Source organism: Branchiostoma lanceolatum, chromosome 2 (assembly GCF_035083965.1).
Source record: "Branchiostoma lanceolatum isolate klBraLanc5 chromosome 2, klBraLanc5.hap2, whole genome shotgun sequence".
In the NCBI taxonomy this organism is placed as follows: domain Eukaryota; kingdom Metazoa; phylum Chordata; class Leptocardii; order Amphioxiformes; family Branchiostomatidae; genus Branchiostoma; species Branchiostoma lanceolatum.
In genome coordinates, this window is record NC_089723.1 from 23,619,426 (window position 1) to 23,641,039 (window position 21,614).

Sequence of the window (21,614 nt, forward strand, 5' to 3'; positions counted from 1 at the left end):
AAGATATTTGGTAGGTGGGGTATACGTAGTTAGGAAAACTAAGGTCAAGTTCTAAGGGGCACGAGCCATAAGTGTACAAAGGATGCTGTTGCATTTGCCCAGAACGACAAAAATTGCAGCCTTCGCAGGGGTGCTCACAGACCTCCGCACAGGCTGTGTGCTCACAGACGTCCGCATGGTAGGCCGCAATGCAGGCCGCAAATAACAATGTAGGCCGTAATGCAGGCCGCAATGTAGGCCGCAAATAATAATATAGGCGTCGCGTCACGTCACGTCGCGTCACGTCGCGTCACGTCACGTCGCGTCACGTCACGTCGCGTCACGTCACGTCGCGTCACGCAATTGCCATTTCCATTGTATGTGGATATAGAACTTCTCAAACTTATTCAGGCCGGATTTAGGATGTGTTGAATGAATTGCAATATCAAGCTTTTTGTACACATATCGCACTGTAACAGTGGGGTTCAAGCGCCTCCAACTGGCCAGTCTAACCGATCTAGTGGTTAAGGCATGCGGCCTTTGGACTGGTGGGCCCGGGTTCGATCCCCGGGAGACAGGAGTCTGTTTCTACTTGCCTCTAGTGTTTCAGCACCAACCCGAGACAAGTTAACACATATCGATCATATACTAAACACGTCGCTGATCATACACTATCTGGAGTTTTTTTTTTACATAAGCAGTCTGTAGTCTGTATAACGCCAACTCTAGCTGGCCGGGGCTTTTATGTCCCCTCTAGCTTAGGCTAGGGGTTGGCCTGTTACGGGCGGCTGCTATACTGAGTGCGATTCAATGAGTTAGGCTAAGCAGTTTGTAGGGAGGGCAGTAGAATTGTTGTCAGAATTATTATATATCTTAGTTTTCGTGAGAAAAAAAGAAAGATAAAACTTGTCAAAAAAAATTGGTGTCCAAAGTGTTATTTTTCCTAAACTTGTCAGTTATATTATATTTTCTTCCTACCGGTAACGTTATACCCTGTGGAGCCCTTACTCTCCAATCAGAGGTTGTTGGGGAATATTGTGACCTTCCTTAAGATATCATATGCCCTCTTTTGTTTAAACTCCCCACCAACTTGGACAAAATCGGAGCATATGATGAGGTCACAAACGCAACTTCTGCTTGGAGATACATTTATATGTGCTAGATGGCGCTTCACATGTGATTACGTCACCAAGTCATATGACCTCCACTCATCCAAAGATGGCGGACAGAAAATTGTAGGTGAGTCACATTTTCACAAATCTGTCATTTTTCCTCGTAAGGATATGGATTTATCAAGACGTCAAGCCCTTAAAAGTATCCTTTCTCAATCCGATTGGCTGTTAGATGTAATATGAAGTAAATATGTGCAGCGATTCGTTGAATATTCTTCTATCCAAAGGCCCTTGCTTAATTAGCCGGCGATCAAAAATTATTTTTGTGGGAGGGTAAAAATTATACTTCATTTGTGTTGGGGATTCAAAGATATTGCATAAAGTAAACTGCTCTTCATACATCCGTTGTCTTTTACAGTCAGTATGTTGTAAAATTATCTAACGCAACGTTACATATTGTCAAAAACCGAAGTCTACGCCAGTTTTTTCTGGGGGTGGGGGTGGGGGCACAGCCTACAGGAAGAGGAAACTGTCAGACGTCTAGGTTCATTTCTCCTTCTGTAAAAGTACCCTAAAACCGGTAGTTGAAACTATCTAATATTGTAGCTAAAATATACTATTTTGACCGGTCTTTGCCTGAGAGAAGCTATGTTATTATTATTATTATTATTAAGTTTTAAAACTAGATACAATGTATATTTGACCTACATCAGTAGAATGTACTACGTAGGTGGCCAGCCAAAACAAACTGGGATTGATTATGTATGTAACGGAGGGGGCCCCAAATTCGCCACTTAAAAAAAATATTTTCTTTCAAAATGTGAATTTCATGAGCTTGGTGATACCATGGGTCTATATCATAAGTTTAGTTGTTCGACTTTTCACATACGTGTTGTCATAGTGATTGATCGTGTCAATTGTTTTTTACACACTGTAATTACATTTTTTTTCCAAGGTGTTCCCTAAATTCACCACTTTTACAATAAGTCAACATGTGCGCAAAACGACCATTAAAAATGCTTTCCAGCCATTGGATTTTATTCCCGAAGTTACTAAGGGATATGTCCCTTTTTCACTTGACGTTTTTGTGGCAGACAGGCAAATACTAAAAACTTGCATCAGAATGAAACACACATTTTTGGATATGTTAAAGTCGGCCTTGCACAACATGATGTCATTTATATGTCAGTTGGACTTGAGAACATTTTACAAAGCCTGTATGTAAAACCAAGGAGTTTAAATGGATGACATTCATTATCAAGTTCTCATTATCATATAATTTGTCATTTGTTAATACATGAGCATATCTTTATTTTCCTATACTTGTTGGAGAATGACACTTAAGTTTTAACACTCCAAACAACTTATGTTATTATTAAATTTCAGGACCAAAGGAAGAATATAACAATCCAGGAGAGACATCTAGCAGCGTATTTGGGATATCAAGATAAGGCTCGTTGACGTTTGGAGACCACTTACCGTACAGAAATCAACATGTCGTTCAGTCAGTACTCAGATGACCCGGGGCGGGCATCGTACCATGCCGGAGCCGCCGGTGAGTAGCAGGCCATGTGTAGAACTAGAAGGAATTATATGAAAGAAGTTGAACTTAGTTAGGTTTATTGAATGAATGAAGACCTTTATTGTACACACATACCCACTGGGTTTAGTACAGGTCACAACAGAAAACATAACAGTTTGAAAGTACATATATATACATTACAATGATAAGCTAACACTAATCTAATGATTACGTTAATTTGGCCTCTTCTCGCTTCTTGGTGATATTGTAAATATACGTACAGGTGTGTTTTATAATAGAGGGTTTACCTAAAGTCATTAGAAATATGAATTGTTCCTCTTTGCAAAGATGTATAAAATGGGGAAAGCTACATTGAATAAGTTTATAAAGCGCAGCTCTCTCTTCGTTGTATAAACTACATTCTACTAAAAAGTGCTGCTCGTCTTCTATCCTATTTAAATTGCAATGTCTACATATACGTTGTTCTAGGGGAGTGCGGTTATGACGTCCGGTTTCAATGTGAAGTCTGTGACAGCTGATACGGAGTTTTGTGACTGCGGTCCTATGCCGTATATTTTCGAGGCTTAGATACTTTTCTTCGTTATATGTGGACTTGAACAATCTGTAGGATCTCAGTTTGTTTCGAGCTGATCCACCTTTGTTATCATTGTGTATTTCTTTTAGGAAAGTTTGAAAGTGAATATCTTTCAAGCGTTGATTGATGGAATTAATGATTTGGGACGTATCTGTGTTTGGGGATAAAGAGCAATGCCAGATGTAGCCGAAACCGCACTCCTCTAGGGACTTCCGAACTCCTGACGCCCAACATTTGGCTCCAGTTTTATCTAAGTCTATCTGACAAGCGAGAGCATCTAACTGAAAACTGTCGGCAGGCACTTTCAGACGAAGTCTTAAAAGATGTTTGATGGCGTTTAGGGAGGCCTCCACTTGAATGGGAAACCTACCTAGTTCTGCCCTAGCTTGCAGCGAGGCCACATGCCGATCTCGGTACGTGCAGGGCTTGTTTACAGAATTTTAGGTGAATGGATTCGATAGGGCAGGATTTGGAGCTTTTAACTGAACCCCAGATCTCCGACCCGTAAAGAATTACGGGTTTAACACAACTGTCAAAAAGCTTGTTTCTAACAGACAAAGGTGCGTCGGCTTTGTCCAGTGATTGGTTCATGCTAAATAAAGCTTTTAGTCCCTTACTGTAAAGATGTTTGTTGTTCGCCTTGAAAGTGCCCGCGGAGTTGACAACAATGCCTAGATAACAATAAGATGTCACTATTTCAACCGGATTATTCTTATATATAAAATACAGCTCTTTCGGTAGACGGCCCCCCTTAGAGAAAACAATAATTTTTGTTTTCTTAAGGTTCACATTGAGTTTCCAGGTATGACAGTAGCTTTCTAGTCTATCTAAGGAAGACTGTAGTCCTTGCTTGGACTCAGAAAAAATCACTAAGTCGTCTGCATATAGAAGACAAGGAACTCGCTTACTGTACATGGAAGGGGGATTACAGGCATCAATGTCAAATACTGAGGTAATATCACTTAGAAATAAGTTAAACAATGTCGGACTTAAATTACAGCCCTGTCGGACACCACGCCTTGTAACAAATGGCTCTGTTAGACCTTGGCTGTATTTGACTTGATTAGTAGTTTTTGAATACATATCATTGATTGTTTGTAGGAAATTACCCCCTATACCTAACTTGTTTAATTTGAAAAGAAGACCGTTTCTCCAGACCGAGTCGAAAGCTTTACTGAAATCTACAAAACATACGAAAAGCCTAGAGTTTTTACTAATATACTTGCTAACTAAGGTACTTAATACGAAGAGGTTATCTGCTGTTCTAAAATTTTTCCTAAACCCTGCTTGGTGAGGTTTGAAAAGACTATTGACCTCTGCAAAATTAACTAAGCGAGTGTTTAGAATTGACGAGAACAATTTACCCAAACAGCTCATTATTGAAATGCCGCGGTAATTATCTGGGAGAGAGGGATCTCCGGACTTGTGAATAGGAACAATGTGGCTGAGGGACCACTCCTGGGGGAAATACCCGCTATGGAGACATTTATTGAATAATTGAAGAAGTGGTGTTTGAAGCAACAGTTTACCTGATTTTAACATTTCATTTAAAATCATATCGTTTCCGCTCGATTTATTATTACTGAGGTTTGAGATGGCAGAGTTTAATTCTTTTGGTGTTATTGGTGAGTCTAAAACAGATGGGTTTGTAGGGAATGACGATACATCTAGTTGGTCGATTGTAGAAGTGAGACAGTCGTTAATATCATTGTTGGGAAGTTTTTCTAGGTTACTGAAGTGTTTAAACCATTCTTCTTCTGTGATTTGATGATTATCTTGTGCTTTTTTTGGTTTTAGTTTGTTCATAATATTCCAAAAAGCACCTGGATTTCTGTCCTTAAGGGAGGCTAGTTGGGTCATGATAAGATTATGAAATTCCCTTTTCTTCTTTTTTATTAGTTTTTTATATTCTTTCTTTCTTCTAAAGTAACTTCCCCTTATGACAGGATTGGACGGTTGTTTTACTAGTAATGATGATAAGTTCTTCACCTCCCGTTTTAGTTCCACACAGGTTTTATCAAACCATTGTTTTGTTTGCTTACGCTGGGTATGTTTTTTGTAATTAGTTCTCCTAATTGATAATGATTTGAAACCCGCGTCCCTCAAGATTGAACTAAAGTCCGATGCGATTTTTTCTATTTCCTCCTTCGAGGTTATATCGTTGGTGTTTTGGGATGAGAGGGAGTTCAATCTGGTGTTAAATTGAGATTGTGAAAGGGTCTGAATGAATTTTTGTGTGGATTTATCATTCCAGTGAAAGCGTTTGGGGGAAGATTTAGTTTTAGATCTTTTCTTTTTTTCGAAGTGATTTTGATGTGCAGAATTGGAATGTATGTATACTGATAACATACAGTGGTCGGAAAAAACAGATAAAGGATGAACTCGAAATAATAAGATGTTTTGAAGAAAGGATTTGCTGGAGATTATGTAATCGACCGTACTGCTACCGTTAGGCTGGTGACAGGTAAAGTTGCCTTGCAAATCGCCCGCTACCCTGCCATTTAGGATTCTAAGATCTGATTGAATGCACAGATCAGATAGAAGTCGGCCAAATTTGTTGGGAGGTGATATGTCCAAGCGTTGTCTATCGCTGACGTGGTTTGAGGAGGTATCGGGGAAACCGTCGTTGTTAATACTATTATCTACATAATCAGGAAGATTGCCGAGGCGCGAATTAAGGTCTCCCCCAAGAAGAATAAATCCCTCTGTGCCGTACCTGCTAATTTCTTCCTCTAATATATCTAACACGTGATTATCGGCATTCTTATGAATAGTTGAATTATTTGGGCTTATATAAACGGAACATAGGAATAAGTCCTTCTGGAGTCCAAACAAGCTGCGATCAATTTGTACCCATAGGATATCCGATGATTTTGAAGGTATTTTCTTTACATAATTTTTGTACTCGTTTTTGTAGAAAAATAATATTCCCCCTGAGGAGCGTTTTGCCCGTTTACTTTTTGTTCTATACAAATGGAAATAGCTGTAATCAGTGATGTTGATTTGAGTATTTTGAGTACTCCAGGTTTCAAGTAGCGAAAAGAAGTCAAATTTACGAACTTCATCTAAAAATTCTATATCCTCTAGTTTGGAACCTAGACCGTGAACATTCCAAAAGGCGAAACATTTGCTTCCGCCATATAACGTTTTCATCAATACAATTCTTCAAATACTATTTGTGTCTTTACCTTAGACCACAACATTTAACTCACGAAGGAGGTAAAATTCGAAATGTAAGGGCTAGAGTTTCCGCTCGGCCATTTCAAAGGTAAGAAAATGGGGGTGGGGCCCTTTTAAATATACTTGTACATTCGACTAGACAAAATAATAAACAATTTACTAGATCTAAATACTGCGTCTATAATCAACATGGGAATCTATCCCACGGTAACTGAGAAACGATAACTACTGGTATACATTGGTTAAAACATGAAAAGGATTTGTCTTACTTGTAGTAATCCGGAAATTTCCGTTCCATGTGCAAAATATAGAGCTAAAGTGTTCCTACCACATGTTACTAGCAACCATTGGCGGCCACATCATAGCAGGATGCCAGGGCCAAGGGGTAGAGTTCATCCGCGAATGTGCCGGGCCGGGTACTGGAGCGTTCGGAGGCAGGAATCCCCACGGTGCCGGAGGGAGGTTGAACAGGGGAGGGGGGCTTCCCCAGGGTCCTGAAGGCTGTCTCTGCTGGAAAGGCGGTCGAACTGGAGGAGTGGGAGGTCCGAGCGCCGTGGCTGGTTGTCGCATCGGTGCCGATCGGTTTTGTGGTGGTCCTGGGGGTGGAGTGATTCTTGGTGCAGCAGGTGCACCTGTGGTCCCGGGAGAACTGGATGGTTGCTCTTGTCTCTGGGAGTCAGGACAGTTTCTCCTTTCTAAGGGTGCAGTTACATGTACAGCCGTTTGGTTTAGGCTTGGAAAATCTCGGTCGTAGGTGGAGGGGTGGAAAGACATGGGAGCATTACGGTCGCGATCTTGGTCGGCCCATTGTGCCGGAGACAGACTGGTGGCATGTATACGTTGTTCCTGGCTACGCATTGGTGACACGGGGATTTGTGTGGAGGGTTGACTGGGTCTAGAGGCCCTGCTGACATATTGTCCAAGTCCAATCAATGGGTTCACCACCCTTTTGATATTGGCCGCTAGTACCCGTATCCCGAATCTGTTCAGGTGATATCCGTCGTTACTGTAAAGCCGCCGCTTTATCGATCCCATGACTGACAGGTTGCTGTTATCAATTACATGGACATACCGGGTTCCTTCGGAGATGACCTTCAGCGACGCGTTCACACTTTCCCCTACTCGCTGGAGAACCGGGTCATCTCTGGGTAGAATGGAGGACAGGACGATTTGTGCGCGCGGGTACTTCTCATGTGCTGTGTGTACCAACGCACGAAATCGTTCCGAAACTGTCTCCGCGTCCCGTGTATCTCTGGCATCATTGGTGCCGACATGAAACATTAATACCTTAGGTTCTTGCACGGCTGAGTGTTCTACGAATTCTGTAGCTTCCGTTATAGTAAACGTCACTTCTCTTTTCGCGCTTTTGTTGGGGTACAGGACATCCACTTTGATGCCTTTTGTGTTTGAGTCCCCTAATATCAATACGTCGGGCGGCAAGTCTTTGTTGCGTCGACTTGTCTCTACATTGTAGCGTCGATTTGTCTCTGCTGTTTTATCTTGTAGATTGATGTTGGCATTGTAGCGTCGATTTGTCTCTGTTGTTTTGTCTTGTAGATTGTTGTTGGCATTGCCCATGCATGAGGTATCATTTGTTCCAGCTTTAGCACGCTGTTCAGTATACTTCTCACCAGCGTTTGAAACGTCGGCACGTATGTCCCCCCTAGACGCTCCATTGTTCTCTTCTAGCAGCTGGAATCTGTTTTGTACACTGATCGTTGCTACTTCACGTAGTAACCTTTCTGTGCGTACTGAAGATTCATTTGGGGTTTGGGTTTCTGTTGTTTTTAATGGAACTGTCGTTTGCAACCTGCCTACAGTGCTGGCCAATTCCTCGTGCTTCCGCTGAAGTGAATCAATCTGATTTTGGAGTTCACTTTTGGCTTTAGTCAGATGCGCGATTTCGTCTTGGAGTTTCTTTTTGTCAATGGAGGGCAGATCAATACACATCTGAGTTTTCAGTGTGGTTTCCAGCGTGTTCATCCTTTGTAGCACAGAGTTCTCAAATGTTTTCCTGTCTGAGATCGAATTGGCCAGACAGGTTTCCAGTTTGTTGATACTGTCTTGGAAAACAGACAAGTCAGAAGAACCACACAGATCATTCTTAATCGCACTATCAACCAGTACATCTTCACGTGTTTCGTGACTGTCTTCCTCGAACACAACCTCCCGTACATCTTCATGCGTTTCGTGGCTGTTTTCCTCGAACCCAACCCCCGACACATCATCACGCGTTTCGTTGCTGTTTTCATCAAACAGCACTTTCGGAACGGTGGGACATGTGGTACAGGCCTCGGACGCCATAGGCTGACCACATGTTGAACAAAGTGAGGAAACATCAGGTGAACTTGAAGTTACAGCCTTCACAGTTTCTACGGCTACCGACGCGTGTGAATCACCAACACAGTCATTGTTTGATGTGCGACCGATTTTCTCTTTTAGTATCGGAAATACTTCAGAAAACCACAGTTGATAGGCAGACCCTTGTATCAGCAGTTTATTTGTAGACTCGAACACCTTGATGGTTACAGTGCCGAAAGATTGTCCTGTTTTGACATCAACGAAGGTCGTTTTGACGTGTTTACCATTTTTTCCTCCGTCTATGGCCTGAGTGTCATGATGCTCCTGGCACAGCTCAAGCCATGACTTGGCAAGATTCGGTGGAAGGAAAACCGTGATGCTCTGTGCGTTCTCCTGTACATTGTAACCTGTCGCATGTTTGAGGAATTTTTTGTTGATCTTTGGAGCCTTCGGTAAAATGTTGTTACCATCGTACAGTTGTCTACGCGTCGCGTCGGAGAGAACAAAAAAGGCTTTTCTTACCGACTTGTACCTAGTGTCCGCTTCCTTGAATGCACTGGTTTTATGGCTCTTCTTAGCGGCTTCCTCATATAAGATGATCTCTTTCTTGTACGTGTCAAGGATTTCTTCTCTGGAAGCCGTCGGAGTGAGACCAAGAAAGGCATAGAGGTCGTCGTCAACAAAGGGGTCCGCCATGATGTCCGGCTCCAAGTCGGCTTGGGTATTCCGCTATACCTGAATCGGCGTGTTACACTTGATACCGCGGTCTTAAGCAGCTAAAAAGCGCCCAAAGTAAACGGGGCTAACTTTAGGAAGTTCTTGGGAGTAAAATATTAAATGGATTCTAAGGTAAAGACACTATAGAAATGCTTTCAGCAGGAGCGTGTGACCGTCGTAACCGTTATAGAAGTACATTCCTGAAAACTTTATTTTTCAAGGCAAACACATAAATTGTATATAGTTGCGCATCTCTTAACTAAGAAAACAAACAAAAAACAATCCCTTTGCTTTTCAATTCTGTTATAAGCCTGTTCATGGTTCCACTTGCGCATGCACAGCAAATTGCATTGTGGATAAAATGTCGAAGTTGAACGCCCTTGAGACATTTGCATGTCTGGACATATATTAAGCATGGTCTAGGCAAGAACTGTTTACAACAAAAAGGCCTTCACCTCTGATATGATATTACCCATATCGCATCCAGCTGTGCATCTGCAGTTGGAAACATGAATAGGCTTATTATTATGTGCTTGCACCATGTATTTGGTATGCACTTTTTACATTCAGAAATATCCTGGTTTCTTTTTAAGTCGGGGACAGCTCTCCATCCTGACTTTCAGTACTGCAACACTTCAATTTGTACTACATATAGTACCTACAGGATTTTCAATTAGAGCTGTAGTTGGCAGTTTTCATCTTGCATCTTCATTTTCCTGCCTTTGTTCTTTCCTCTAACCTTGATTTATAACACAGCACGTCCCCTGTGTGTTCATTAGAGGAGATTTACCCTGGTTTCTTCCTCTCCCTTCTGCAGCTGTCCAGCTGTTAGGAAATGGCATCGGTGGGTAGGAAACTAGTTCCAGCATGTTTAGATTTGTGGAGTTAGTGATGTCTCGGTTATTTTTTTGGATTTGCCTTTTTCCCTGCTTCACCAGTGTGTGTTGGAAGTTGGAACTGTAAACACTGTTTGTACTAAGTTGTAGTGGTGTGTGTCACTACATACTGCCGGGATTGCTGATTGCATGTCTTGTCTGTGGCTTACCTCTAGATCTAGATCTGTAACACCCCCTTTTCACTACAGGCTGTGAGTTCTGAGCGACCAAAGATTTGACTGGCCGCACAATGAATTTCATAGACAAAGTCACAAAGAACAACTTTTAAAAATGTTTTGTTTGTTTTGTTGTCATGCAAATCATACGTTTACATCATGGCATGCATCGTGTTATGTACAGTAACTGTTATGAAACCTTGTTGCTGTACAGTCGATCATGATCAGCAATCGGCGTCTAGTGGAAAGGGGGCCTAACTGTTCCATGTGTCTTCGTGTAGTGTTGTAGGTCAAGACGTTGTCATGCTTCAAACCCTACCCTGCCATTTCCTACCAGCTTATGGTCTTGTGCATATGTACATTGTACCTCATATGTTGCATGCATATCACCAGTGTTAAGTGTTCAGTACAGATTTTTCATATGTCAATGGCTATGGTATGTTCTTGAAACTTCATACAATCTTATGCGTTGCAAATGATCGTTGATATCTTAAAACTGCAACTGCATTCTATTAACATCTGATAGCATCACAACAATTTACTAACAATAAATACAAGCTCAACTTTATTTGTATGTGTGTTATCATTACTTCATTAAGCAGTATTAAAGAAATTCCCCAGTCACCACTTTTGCTTACTAATACTAGTATTGAGAGGTAATGATGTAAGCAATGTTCCAGAAGGAAATAGTGTTACATTTGATTTCAGATCATCATGTTTCTACAACTTATTATTTTCTGGTGGAACCACATGTACAATGAAGCTCTGTTTTGAATTACCTTACAATATTGTTTGTATCATGCAGGAAGAGACAGTTCCAGCGAGTTCACAAGACTCACACAAAGTGCCAGTTCCAATGTGCAGAAGATAACCAGCAATGGTAGGTCATCAACTTGATCAAGTTTTGTAATTTTACTGATTATACACTATTCCCATCAATGAGTGTATTTACACAAATTATGCAACCAGTGATGGTAGTATCATACTTAGCAGTTCTAGAGCCTGACTTCTTAATTACCCAAATAATGTGTAGTGGTTACAAAAGCATAGTGATGTCTGTTTGTTTCGCATAATTGGTAAACTGCCTTTAGGCATAACATGCCAGTTATTTTACAATAAGTACAAGCTGTGTAAGACCGAACTGTAAATATTGGTCCACTTAATTACACTATTCTAGGAAGGACCCCTATTTTTTTTCATAAGTGTGTTGGGATCTTGAACATACTCAAGGTGTGGCTTACTTTAAACATGGGATCTCCAGCTTCATATCCTATCCAAGAGGACACGTCACCCCAAACCAAAACTAGGTACTCATATCAACCTGTCGTTAGTAAATTGCCTTTCGCAAGGGCACAACATTAAGTCCTCCTACTCAGGTATTCCCAGAACCTGTAGATTCCCCTAACAACCCTAACCTCAAGACCACCTTGCCAGCTTGCACTGTTACCATCATGATGATAGTTTACCTTAGCTGCAATATAGTATCAATGTTCCAATGGTGCAAATGTAAGGGCTACAATTTGCAGTTGCTGCCATGGTCTGTGATTGTACGACATTGACTTAAGTGTAGTTTTGCCATTGATTATTGTTTACTGTAGTAATTGATCAAGTCCAGTATAGTAGTAGTTATGTATAGGTGTTATATTTGTTGTAGTTGTGGTTCAATAAAGTAACCATGGGTAATTTTTATGTCTAGTGTCCCAGGTCCAACGCATGGTCAATCAGCTTGGCACAGCACAGGACACACATGAGCTACGAGACAAACTGTGAGTCAAGAATCATATGCTGCTACCTTACAAAATACAATTTTAATGTATTGTATGTGGAAGCTACTTGTAAGAGGCTGATACTAAAATGCTCTGTTATGTCTTGCAGAAAAAGTAATGTGTTTTGTAGGACTAGGAGTCTAACTAAAGCCCCTGCCACACATGGCCAACCATGGCCTCCCAACCTCCTCCAGACTATGGTTTGGAGTTGGTTTTGAACAGTGTCATCTGTTGTTGGGAATAATTGGGAGTTGGTCTGCAAAGTTGTCTGCTACATGTAGTAGCCTGGAATCCATCCTGCTTTAGTGTGCTCCTGTTGGCTCCTCTGACCATTGTACCCAATGATATCTGTAACCTGTACCAGCTGCCTAAATTTTGAAAAAAATCAGGAAAGTCATATTCTGTTTCAATACAATTAGAGAAACAAAATGGAGCTAGAAATTCTAGAAGAGGATAGATTCAAGCCTACTTCCTACACAGTGCCAACCTGTGGGGAGTGACCAGGAGCAAAGTGGTGGGAAGGTCCCAAAATTGTGACAGGGGCTTGATATAGTTTGCTTCAGAAACGCTCTATTTAAGTTAAAGAGCATATTGATTGGAATGGGTTAGACAATTGACCTCATTAGACTTCGATATGACCAATACATTTATGCACCCGGTTTTAACTGGTTTACAGTCATGCATCCGTAGTCAATGACAATGAGATGTGGTGTCGAAGGCCTCAGCAGACAGGACTGTATTATGTGTAAAATATTCAGACACCAGTTCCTACTGATCAAGGTACATGTCCTGTTGTCCTCAGCCACCAGATGCAGCACTACACTAACCAACTCGCCAAGGATACAAACAAGTACCTGAAGGATCTAAGCAACTTGCCGAACCCTTCATCACAGTCTGAACAGGTAGTGCCATCTTTAGGTTCTTGTAGAGTCTTTGTGTTCAGAGTCTTTGTATTCCATACAGTAGTGTTTTAATGTTGGCATGTATCTGTAGTTATTTGAATACACAGTAAGTGGAGTGGCATGAAATGAGTGGGAAAATGACCACAAAGGTTAGACTTGCCAGCGGAGTAGGAACTACAGTTCAGAGGTGGTAGAACTTAAGTCATTAATCAGACATGTCTGACAGAGATCTCTCAGTCTTAGAGCTTATAAGAAACTCTAAGTATGTTATCAGATCTTCAAAGTCAAGTTTCCACTGGACACATCTACTTTAACTTCCTATTAACCTTTAAAGTTAAACCTCTTTAGCCCTATTGCAACAGTGTTTTGTGAATAAGTTGTGAAATTGACTTGTATTTGAATTCGTCCAACCCACAGAGGCAGAGAAAAATGCAGCGTGACCGCCTGACCAACGACTTTTCCACAGCGCTAAACAACTTCCAGACCGTACAACGACGCGCTGCGGAGAAGGAGAGAGAAAGCGTGTCACGAGCCCGCGCTAATTCTGGGTTACCCCCAGTAAGTAATGCAAGTACATCACCTGTAAGTTTGATTTTTTGTTTGTTTTTATTTTCTCATAAGTTTCTCCAGTATCAGGACAACCCCTGTCAAACTTACTCACAAGCATAAGTTTATGTCTAGCAGTTGGCTGTACTAAGATTTCATTAGGATTCTTAGTGTACTTTTAGCATCAGATCATTTTGTATACAAAGTAGTATTACATATTATTTTTGTGTAAAATAATCACCGTTTTACTTTTTTATCAGCACATGCATGATTTGTACATGTAATTGAAATGTAAGGTTAACTAATCAGCTACAGTAGTTTAATTGTTAATACTTTGTTATCCCTGTTGCAGAATCCCTTTGATGATGATGTGAGGACAGGTGATGGACAACTTATCGCACTTGACGGGTAAGTGGAATGAAGAAGAAGTCTTGTGTTTTACAAGTTGGAGGTCTAAATGTTTACATTTGTACTTATTGTATATGTACATCAGCTTATTTCAAGCTTATCAGATGTATCGTCAGGCTGAGCTTATAGTCATAAACACATGTAACATCTAGTAACATAATTCCAGGAGAGTACATAATTCCACCACCATGAAATGGTACGTCGAAACAGATCTCCAACCCAATGTCCCCCAGTTTAATGCACTCTTGTATGTCTAAACTGTGCATACCTGGGGGGTGCTGCACTAGAAAGCTCTCAAACACACTGTATTTCAAAGGTGGATTTATGTAACTCGGCAGATTAATGTTAATGGAGGTTACATATACTGTATATGTCAAGTTTGATTGGTCATTCAGTTGAAATGCTAAACTAACTCTAAGGAAAGATAGTTGGAAAGGTAGTGATGGTAAATCACTAAATGGTATATTATGATGAAATCGTTATGGAATTATAAAGAGCTGAATTGCTATTTACGTAGGTGTCACATACATGTATATATCAGAAGGTAGACTTGCGTTGCGTAACATGACACGCAGCTGGAATGCTATCAATTTATTTAAAACATGTACACAAAATTACATCTCTTTCATACAAGGAGAGTGAAAACATCGGATGCTTTAAAAGTCACTGACCAACAAGGAGTTTTGCCAACGTATGTATAGTGCTAGTCACATACAGTGTACGTAGTGTTTAATTCTGCTAGGCTGCTGGTATTGCACTGCTGCTCTGCAGAGGTGGGAGCCAAGAGCTGAATCGTGGGCACAGTCTGCATTGTAGTAAAGGTTGTTTCAATGTGCTGTTATTGTCAGTAGTTCAAGGCATTGAAGTAAATGGTAGAGGATGACAAACATGTCTTCCCACATAGTACAACTGTCATACTCACTGTATGGCGATTGGATTTGTGTAACCATTGATTTCATAATTGGAATATGATGCAAGACATAAAAGTATGATTTAGAAGACAACAAAACACGCAAAACATTTTTAAAAAATCTATGAATTTCATGTCCAATCTTTGGTTGCTCAACGGTTTCTCAGCTGTCACAGTCTCTAGTGGAAAGGCGGTGTAACAAAAGAGTACTATCTACATCTGAACTGTGAATTTCTGAAGCTTTAGTTTTGTTTCCACGTCTGTAGGGACCAGGGTGGCTCCAGCATGACAGCACAGATGATGGAGGAGGAGAGTAACCTGGAGATGATCCGAGAAAGAGAGACCAACATCAGGCAGCTGGAGGTAAGGCCAGGCGTACTCTCATGGGGTCGTGTCGGAAGGCAGCAAACATATCACAATTTGGAAAAGAACCCACAGGACTAGGGTCTATCCAGTGTCCTGAAATCCTAAAATTAAAGTAAAAAGAAGTAATTTTCCGTCATCGTATATAAGTTTCCATCATTGTTGAATTTCCACTGACTGTTAGTTGGACGTGGTTTATTCATGTTTGGATGATTCTATATCTTTATGTTTTATCTGTCAAGGTTAACAGAATGGTCTTAGAATTTTTCCGTCATACGCTGTAAAATTCCGTTAAATAACGGAATGACAGGAGCCGCCTAGAGCCCTGCCACAGGAACTGGTTTACAAGAACATGTAGTACCAATCTTGTACCCCTGCTAAAGCACACTGATGCGGTTCAACATAGATAAATGTCATAGATCAAGTTCAGGATATATATCAATTGTTAGGTTACACCATAAAATCAGATGGTAGTCAGCTGCACAATGGTGTGTCCAAGATTGCATCATTTGTTCATCACTATACTTACATGAAATAGTGGAACACTTGTAATCGAGAATGTTTAGAGACTGTTTTATTTTTTTGAAATAGTGGAACACTTGTAATCGAGAATGTTTAGAGACTGTTTTATTTTTTCCCAGGCTGACATCATGGATGTGAACAGTATCTTCAAGGACTTGGCCACAATGGTACATGAACAGGGAGAGATGATAGGTGAGAAAATCTTCACTCCAAAGTGGGTATCTCACTGGACTGTGCCTAATTGTGCCAAATTATTGCGGCAACTTTTGCCAATGTTTTTCCTTGTGGTCACACTGATGTGCGGCGCACAGGTAGAATATGTGACGTCAACAAACAAAATGGCAGCACCTAGAATGTCACATCCTCAGTTTCGGCTCCTTATCAAATCAGATATAACATTTTTTTGGACTTTGCAGTGTTGCCATTGACTTAAAAACCAATGTACAATCATCAATATTCATCAGAAAGATTTGCAGTGATTGCAACATTTTGCCAATTGTGACTTTTTTGAAATTGTTAAAGTTCCTTGTGCTTCATCGTATTTATCGTGCTTAGAAGAACCACAAATACTTAACCTTCCTTTTGTACCACATGATATCACAAGTGTGAGTGTAAGGACTCTGTATCTCCCCTTAACAGACTCCATAGAGGCGAATGTGGAAAATGCTGCCATCCATGTGGAGTCAGGAAACCAGCAGCTGCGACAAGCCTCTGACTACCAGGTAGGGTATCTCATTCTTATACTGTGTTCTATGTCAGACTTTTTGTCATGTTACCTGCCAACGATGCACTCCAGTCTTCCACAGATTGACTACAATGCAACAAGTAGAACTTCTTATAATCAAGTGTTTCGTTGAAATATAAGTATCTCAGGAAGTATCTCAGGAAGTCATGATATTTTGTTTTATCAAATGCATTACTTCTATGTCTTCTGAACTATATTTTGCTATCTCAGATCAACTCAAAGACAGTCTTTAATGTCTTAAGTTAAACAGAATCAATCAAGAAATCATCAGAATGTCTTTGAAATTTGCTTGCTCTGGTAGACAGCACTTCTGGTTGATGTTGCTGAAAAGCTGATTTTTGTTTAACTATCGTCTCCCTTCAACTTCAAGCGAATTAACCACAATGACTCCAATCAATATCAATATCTGTAACTGATTTGCAGAAAAAGAAAACCTGTCTAGTCTCCTGAACAAGACTCCTCCTTCCTCCGGTCCGAATCTGAACCTACAAAAAACTTTGTCTTCCCAGAAAAAGTCACGCCGCAAGCTGTGCATCCTACTAATTGTGCTGTTGATAGTGGGGGCCGTTGTAGCCCTTATTCTCTACTTCACACTGAAGAAGTAAAACAACAACACGAACCCAAGGTGCTGGTCTAGAACTGAGTGCAATGGAACTTTTAACACATAGAAATCTGAAATGTACAGACTGATCATGAAGTGAATTGTGCTTTTGTTTATTTGTATGTTTGTTTGCTGTTTGGTGTAACAAACATTGCTGTAGTGGTGGAAAGGCTGTCATAACTTTGTCATAGAAGGTTATGGATAGAATTGATAATGATTTGTTTTGGGACTTTTGGTGAGATTTTAAAAATATGATTTTGCAAAGGGCATGCCCTTTTTCATGGAGGTACAATATCGTACCATGACTCACATCGACAAAGTGTATCCTGACAGTTTATTTTGTCCTTACAGAAAAAGTCCCGGCGGAAGCTGTGTATCATACTGATTGTGGGCCTGATAGCCTTGGGGATCATTGGCCTTATTATCTATCTGTCTGTACGCTAACGTTGGAATGTTTGTGTACCAAGACCAGCAACACAAGACCCACATCCCTGTCCACCTAAGTCAGCATACCAATTATTGATAAGAAAAGAAAGAAAAAAGACAACAATGATCAAGTTAAAGTCAAATGTGTCTGTAACAGTTTTCTGTCCTTGTTTTACATTGTTCTCTGAAAATGGCAATGTCTCTGTGAAATTCACTTGTCAGAAATACATACAAGAAGTAGGTACTACTACATACAAGTTAGGTCTTTTTGAGTCTTTTTTCTAGGACATTCCTTGCAAGACTTTACCAATGATGTGTAATACTTAAAGAGCCATCTCCTTCAATGAAACTTCCTTCAATGTCAATATCTGTTTACTGCAAAGGAGAAAGCTCCATCTAAAGGTTTCAACAAGCATCATTCATGGAAAATTGAAGGACAATGTACATACTATTAGTAAAATGTATACGTAGGTTGTCAAAAAGTGTTGAAAATGAGAAACCTGCTGTTAAGTAACAAGAACAGTTGTACCTGTGTGTTGTTGTATAGAATTCTATATTTCTCTTTTCTCAAATGGACAAATTTGTATAGCAGCATTGTAGAGACCCTGTAGGTATATTATAATGTGTATTGCCTCAAATATATAGCCTGAGTACCAACCTCCGTAGTGACCGCTGGCTCAAAAGAATTCGCTTGCTAACCACGGAGTCTGACCCTGCGCGTATCCGTAACGGCTGTCTCATTATCACGTAATGAGGGGAATTCGAGCTGCGTTCGGTGCCATTTTTCGTTCCAAGGTGTCTCTATTGCCCTGTTCGGGTCCAGTTTTGAAAGAATCGCCATGGCAACAGTTCTTAGAACCTACCCGTTACGAAGAACAGTGTGGCATGGGGAGGAGCTTAGACGAATGGGGCCAATCAGCGAGCTCGTTCAAAATCAAAACGAATATCTGACTAACAGCCGTGACGGATACGCGCAGGGTCAGACTCCGTGGTTAGCAAGCGAATTCTTTTGAGCCAGCGGTCACTACGGAGGTTGGTACTCAGGCTATCAAATATATTCAAAACTGGGCAAAAAAGAACAAAGAACTTTGTAAAGCAAGTGGATAATTATTTTTCCAGTCTATAAAAAAATGCTTTCTTCTTCTTCATGTTTGGTCTATGTCAGTTAACAAATGTTGGAGAGATGAAGTAAAACATAAAGAAAAGTAGATCTAAAAAGATCTAAAATTGTCGTTCAAGATGGCTTGGGAATGTGGGTCTTGTGTGGGTCATACAAGAACTTAAGAATTTCCACTGATACTTTGTAAATAATAACTCCAGTGGTGAGGTAATTTATGCACTGTCAAATTGTCGAAGCATTTGTATTTCAGAATATGCAGTTCTGACATGTAACCACCTTGCAAGGAATGTAGTAGTATTAGAAGAAAATGGGAAAAGATGTATTGAAAGACACTTTACTATAATTATATATTAAGAATAGGATAAGTGTTAGCTTTGCATTCACGTTTGAAAAGACTCTTTATAATCATATACTGATATTAGACATAATGCTATGTGCTATACTTAATACTAGCATGGGAAATTGTGAGTAAATTTGGTCCATGCACCTTGCAACATCTTTAATATTGTCAACATTCACAATTTTAGAACTAGAACTAGACAGTCACATTCAACTTACTACTGTATTTTAGACATGTGCTAAAGAACATACCTTCAATGTCTCTAGAAAAATTTCCATGTGTACATAATTGGTGTATTATACAATATGTCTCTGGGCATGAATAGTAACTTAAAGCTGATGATGTTTGAAGTAACCTACATTGCAATTATTGTTACAATCAACCTGCAACTTTGCCCTGTTCACAAGTTTATGATGTTTCTGTCATTGAGGTTGGAGTCTGTTGGCTGTGCCGAAACTTATGTGCTGTAAAGCAGCAGTGTCACAATGTCTTGGGTGAAGTAAACTTTGCCGAACTTTAAGATTGTTGAGGAAGGAGTTCTAATAGTAAAAAGTTGCATAGTTCTCAAAATACAGGTATCTTGGAAACAAGGTTGACTGCAGTTTGGTGAATGTCACTATTTTGGGGCATTAACTTTTATCAAGAGAGGAAGTACAATCGTTTTTTTTTCAGCCATTTTTATTTTATCGGTATATTAGACTGCCATACTGCCCATAGCAATCAACAACTTCACTTTTCACCAGATAACAATTTATAGACTTGTAGATTTGTATAGATCTGCTATTTTATTTGAACTTAGTTGTGAAGATTTTAGTTTAAGCATTTAGTTATTCCTTGACTGAAAAAAAATTTGGTCTGTTACAATGATATTCATGCTGGAAATTATGGGTCGAAGCTTGAATATAGTACAAGGCCACACACACGTAACATTAAAACGAATTCAAGAAGTTTATTTTCATGGTGTTGATATCTGTCATTTTTACATGGTTATTGTCATCATTTTTCACAGTGATCTTTTTTTCACATTTTTAGCGGTGACCCTCTAAGTTTTGTATTACTTCAATCTGTACTACCGGTATAGAATTGTTTCAAAGGCAAACTTAAATGAATAATCTTTTCCACACGAAAATGAATTAATTAACATACAATTTCCAATCGCATAATTTATTAGGTTAGGTTTATATTCTGGTAATGTGCAACAATGGTTCTAAGGATGATTAAGAGATTGTTTAAATTCCTCCATGTTAAAGAAATAATGGTCATGTTTATGCAAACTATTTCCTTGCACACAAATTTTCCCTGTGTTACCTATTGCCCCAGATACTGTCACCAGAGAAGATAAATACTGCCCTGAGTGCTTATACTGGTTTATTACCATGATTACACCTTAGAGATGTCTGAAGCGTATCCATGGCTGCTTATGAAATATTGATGTCAGGGACCTCCCTGTCTCTAGGCAACCCTGTACAGAGGGGTCTGTGGACATGACATGTGTCAGGAGCAATTAGACAGAATTTTTGTCATATGGTTGGGTTGATGTTGAATTGCACCCCACCACCATTATTCTGATTGGCAGTGTCAACCTTACTTATCATGAAAAAGAGGCTCTAATGACCCCCAATATTCTAGCTAGCCCTTTGTAAATCTGAGGCTTATGGCACATTAAGAAGATATCCATCATTAAGGACAAACTTTCCCATGTAATTATTTTCCTTGTAAGAAGGGGTGTAAGTATTTTTCTTACCTTGAATTAATGAAAAAGAACTTCAGAAAATCTATGGTTGGAAATCTAAACTCTTGGCCATGCAGACATTTTATTTTGGGTAATGTATCCATACCCAGTGTTCTCACCAGGATTTTTTCACAGCGTAGGGGCATCTTTGCGCGGCAAAGCCGCATGGCAAGCGCTATAGGTATGAGGATGAGGGCTACAGGCTGGAATATTGCAGGGGGGTCCAGGGCATCCTCCCCCTGGAAATTTTGAACTTTAAAACTCTCAAAGACACTATTTCCTGCATTTTGAGGGCTAAAGTTTGTGAAATAAAGCCAAAGTTTTATACTTTTGCATCAAAACAACAGAAAATCCCCCCTATGCTGGTTGAAACACAGTGTAGGGGCCAAAATCACAGCATCAGGGATCCAAATCACAGCGTAGGGGCCCCCTATGCTCAAATGCCCTGGAGAGAACACTGCATACCCATGAAGTTATTTAGGTCAACCGTCTCCATATCCACCTGTGTGTTGTGAATCTATAATGAGCCACACTTCAGTGGCTGTTGGAGCCATGAATTTACCTTAATTGGATCACCATGGTAACAGCAGGGTAGTGGTGTAAACAAACCATGCACCCTGATATTGGCTGCTTTGTGATCAGCCATTTGTAATCCATTCCAACGTTAGTGTGCAGTCTGGCTATTTGTAGCCTCCATAGCAGGGCCTCTATGATTATTTTTTTTTTGCCAATGGCATATCAGTTCCACTCTTACTTCGTCCCTTGTGTGTTGCCTC

General features: G+C 40.2%; 2 protein-coding genes across 10 annotated transcripts; one reads left to right on the plus strand and one right to left on the minus strand.

Annotated features, from left to right (window-relative positions):
* The first annotated feature begins 1,091 nt into the window (after positions 1–1,091).
* LOC136428040 (syntaxin-12-like) lies at positions 1,092–20,058 on the plus strand. Of its 9 annotated transcripts, none has more exons than XM_066417286.1 (13): positions 1,092–1,218; positions 2,478–2,646; positions 10,224–10,250; positions 11,263–11,337; positions 12,154–12,223; positions 13,026–13,125; positions 13,543–13,707; positions 14,024–14,079; positions 14,714–14,770; positions 15,256–15,352; positions 15,994–16,066; positions 16,514–16,596; positions 17,129–20,058. In XM_066417286.1, the coding sequence occupies exons 2-13, from the start codon at positions 2,586–2,588 to the stop codon at positions 17,222–17,224; spliced, it is 960 nt and encodes a 319-aa protein (XP_066273383.1). In that variant the 5' UTR covers positions 1,092–1,218; positions 2,478–2,585; the 3' UTR covers positions 17,225–20,058. The 9 variants fall into 9 exon arrangements, with proteins under 9 accessions (XP_066273383.1, XP_066273386.1, XP_066273389.1 ...); XM_066417289.1 differs by having other exon boundaries at positions 13,543–13,683; XM_066417292.1 differs by having other exon boundaries at positions 17,043–17,244.
* On the minus strand, positions 2,719–9,585 carry LOC136428039 (uncharacterized). Its single transcript, XM_066417285.1, has one exon. The coding sequence runs from the start codon at positions 9,383–9,385 to the stop codon at positions 6,713–6,715; it is 2,673 nt and encodes an 890-aa protein (XP_066273382.1). The 5' UTR covers positions 9,386–9,585; the 3' UTR covers positions 2,719–6,712.
* Positions 20,059–21,614: the final 1,556 nt, after the last annotated feature.